This window comes from Psammomys obesus, unplaced genomic scaffold, assembly GCF_907164565.1.
Source record: "Psammomys obesus unplaced genomic scaffold, mPsaObe1.curated_primary_1811, whole genome shotgun sequence".
In the NCBI taxonomy this organism is placed as follows: domain Eukaryota; kingdom Metazoa; phylum Chordata; class Mammalia; order Rodentia; family Muridae; genus Psammomys; species Psammomys obesus.
In genome coordinates this window covers 1-3,641 of record NW_026589136.1, presented here as the reverse complement: position 1 = coordinate 3,641, position 3,641 = coordinate 1, and the positions used below count along the sequence as shown (strand labels likewise).

Below are 3,641 nucleotides of genomic sequence, written 5' to 3'. Positions count from 1 at the left end.
GCGAGACCAGGAGGAGAGAAAGGAGGGAGTTGTAAAGTGAATAAATATATTAATTAATTTGTAAGACCTGTGCTGTATCTGATTGGGGAAAACTGAGGTGTGTGAGTGCCGGGGAAGCAGGCATGGCTCAGAGACACTGAATAGCTCCCACAGAGGCTCCCACAGACTTCTGAGGAGAGGGTGAGGGTGGAGGTAAGTGAGGACAGTTGTTAGTTACATGAGATAACAAAGAAAGGGAGTGCTGGCAGGGATGTGGGGAAAGAAGCATACATGAAGAAGGGCAGGTTTTCACGAGGAAGCTACAGGAAGTGGATAGCAGCGCTGCAGAATGCCGCCCTGGGTCGTGGGGTAGAGAGCGCCCATACTCAGGGCAGGAAAAGTCCCTGACAGTGAGACTTCAGAAATGCGGGGAGGACAGAGGGGCTGGGCAGCCTGGCTCACTCTTGTCTCTGTCAGGGCTCCTTTCTAAGACTTCCGATGACAAACTGCCTGGCTTCTTGTACCAGGCCTTTCTCATCGGGAGGTGTCAAGGCCAACGTCGCTCCAGTCCACACAAGGAACCTCAGGAAATGTGGCTCTCCATGAACCTGGGATGTGGGTGTGTAGGGGTGATGGTGAGAATTTCAGATGCTGTGACTCTCACATTTGTAGAACAGCTCAGTGCCCAACATCCCACTGAAGCACCCCGTTATCCTGCCACAGCCTCGTGAGCAGCCTGCTCCTCACTATCTGTATTTCCTCGAGATTTCTTACAATTTGCATAATCCTCCAAAAGGGAGTCCATCTTCTGGGCAGGAAGATAAAAAGCTGCTCGTGTCTGGGGATCAAGTCCCTGTCATTCACAAGCCATGCTTTCAGCTCTCCAGGAATCTTTCCTTTGACTTCCCCTCTGCTCAGGAGTGTTTCCCCATTTCCAAGGGTAGGATCTGGCCGGGCTCTTCTCTTCCTAGGAGGCTGCGGTGTCACTGGTACTGCCGCCATCTCCATTTCCAGGCCTTTTCTGCCTGTTCTCTTCTCTTTTGTTTTCACTTCAACATTTTTCTGTCTTCTTTCCTGGAGCAGCCCTCTCCTCTTGCTCTCTGCACTCTGATCCTGATTGGCCTTTTGGAGTTCGAGATGCTTCTGCTAATTGGTGTGCACATGTCTGAGTACTCTGCTTTCTGGAACCCACCCACCCCAACTAAAGATCAGGAGGGGTGGTGTGCCAAGGGAGCTCTTCAGGAAGAGGAAAAGAGCTGCACTACCCTTACCTGACTTCAAAGGTTTTTCAGAGCACCCGAGTCTCAAAGACCCCCAGGTTCTAGCAGTGACCCCAAGGTCACCACAGCTGATGATGGTCTGGAAGAACTCCACTTGGAGCTTGCTGGGAATGTGGCACAGCCAGCCACTGGATGAAAAACTCCCCTTCCCCTTGCCCGTCGTCAGGACCCTGTCCAAACTGTGGACAAGCAGGACACTGGGGAGTTGTCTGTCCTGCTTTGCTGAGACAGAGCAGGCCGGTCCCCCAAGTCCTAGTCCACAGGAAAGTCCGTTGGACCCTCTGAGCCTGGCAGCGAAAACTGACGCTGCCCTGAGCCCTCTGCTCCCAAGGACATCAAGATTACCACAGAGGAACCCGGGAGATTGTGCGGGTAGCTGCTGAGTCTCCGTCATTTTTAGCAGATTCTGGAGCTTCTTGGTCTGCAAGTGGACAGAGCCTGGTCTCTGTGGGGTCTGTGAGGGGCTCACAGGCCAGCGCCTCTGCTTAAGGACAGCTTCTCTCCCTGTGTCCCCAACTGCTTGTTGTTGCCACTGTATGCCCGGAAGAGGCTTTTCTTCCAGAAGACTCCAGGGTGCGACTTCTGAAGAGAAGAGGCAGAGGAAGGGTGGAGGGGATGGTGATGAGTTTGGCCTGTGTTTCTGTCCTGGTGTCCAGACAGCTTCTGGCGGAGAACGCGGAGACACCATGACACACAGCGCTCTGTCCCGCACACAGGGTTCTGGGCTGGGGAAGCCCAGGGTTGGGGACTCCCCATGTCCCCAGTTTCACTTCTGCTCCTAACCTGTGTCAGGTCCTTCTGCCTGGACACTGATGACGCGCAGGCGCTTCTCTCCCCCATTGGGTGGCGACATCCTGGGGAGCCAATCAGCGTCGCCGCGGGCACCGGTTATAAAGTCCACGCAGCCCGCGGGGCTCAGACTCCCCGGGATCCAGATGGGGGCGATGGCGCCGCGCGCGCTGCTCCTGCTGCTGGCGGCCGCCCTGGCCCCGACGATCCAGACCCGCGGGGGTGAGTGCGGGGTCGGAGGGAAACGGGCTCTGCGGGGAGGGTGGGGCGGCCCCGTGGAAGCCGCGTGTCCGCGACCCCCGGACCCTCCGCCGTCCCCACGCGCGTCCCGAGCCCCGCGCTGCTCCCCTCCCGGCCCGCGCACCCGCCCGGGGTCCCGGGAGGAGGTCGGGGTCTCACCGCGCGCCGCCCCCAGGCTCACACTCGATGAGGTATTTCCGCACCGCCGTGTCCCGGCCCGGCCTCGGGGAGCCCCGGTACGTGGAAGTCGGCTACGTGGACGACACGGAGTTCGCGCGCTTCGACAGCGACGCGGAGACGCGGAGGATGGAGCCGCGCGCGCCGTGGGTGGAGCGGGAGGGGCCGGAGTACTGGGAGAGGGAGACGCGGAGAGCCAAGAGCAACGAGCAGATTTACCGAGGGAACCTGAGGACCGCGCTCCGCTACTACAACCAGAGCGAGGCCGGTGAGTGACCCCGGGTCACAGGTCACGACCCCTGCACGTCCCGACACGGGGCCGGAGACGTCCCCGGTCCCAAGTCCGAGGTTCGGGAGGAGACGCGCAACCCGGGACCGGTTTCCCTTTCGGTTCTGAAGAGTCCGCGGGTGGGCGGGGCCGCGGGGATCACGTGGGGAAGGAGGGCGGGGCCGCGAGTGGTCACGTGGGAAGGAGGGCGGGGCTGACCGCGGGGATCACGTGGGGACGGTGGGCGGGGCTGACCGCGCGGTCCCGCAGACTCTCACACCTTCCAGAGGATGGGCGGCTGTGAAGTGGGACCCGACGGGCGCCTCCTCCGCGGGGACCTTCAGTTCGCCTATGACGGCAAAGATTACATCGCCCTGAACGAGGACATGACGTCGTGGACGGCGGCGGACACGGCGGCGCTGATCACCAAGCGCAAGTGGGAGGAGGCTCGTGCTGCAGAGAGAGACAGGGCTTACCGGGAGGACACGTGCGTGATGTGGCTCCGCAGACACTTGGAGAACGGGAAGGACACGCTGCTGCGCACAGGGGCAGGCCGCGGGCATCTCCTCCTCTTCCTCGGGCTGGGCTCAGGCCTGAGGAAGGAGAACCCTCAGCTGGGTCACGCCCCTGTCTCTGAGGGAACCGGGTCCCTGGGTCTCCTGATCCCCATCGCGGTGACTGCACTGACTCCAGGGCTCACCTTCTCCCTGACAGTTCCAACTCTGTCTCCAGGGGAGGAGACAGGGTCCCCACATGACAACAGGGGCCCCTTCAGCCTGCAGCCTGCTGTCAGCCATGGCCTCTCCCAGGCCGGGTTCTCTGTCCACACCCACTGTCTGTGGAACTGACTCCTGTCCTGCTGAGTGTGTCAGCCTTGCACTTCAGGACCGGAAGTCTGCTTTACCTGG

The 3,641-nt window shown here is 60.5% G+C and overlaps 1 protein-coding gene and 1 pseudogene across 1 annotated transcript; one reads left to right on the top strand and one right to left on the bottom strand.

Annotated features, from left to right (window-relative positions):
- Nucleotides 1-6: 6 nt before the first annotated feature.
- LOC129674824 (uncharacterized) lies at nt 7-3,326 on the bottom strand (annotated as a pseudogene).
- Nucleotides 2,151-3,634, top strand: LOC129674823 (H-2 class I histocompatibility antigen, Q9 alpha chain-like). Its single transcript, XM_055604918.1, has 3 exons — nt 2,151-2,270; nt 2,464-2,733; nt 3,004-3,634. The coding sequence occupies exons 1-3, from the start codon at nt 2,195-2,197 to the stop codon at nt 3,579-3,581; spliced, it is 924 nt and encodes a 307-aa protein (XP_055460893.1). The 5' UTR covers nt 2,151-2,194; the 3' UTR covers nt 3,582-3,634.
- Nucleotides 3,635-3,641: the final 7 nt, after the last annotated feature.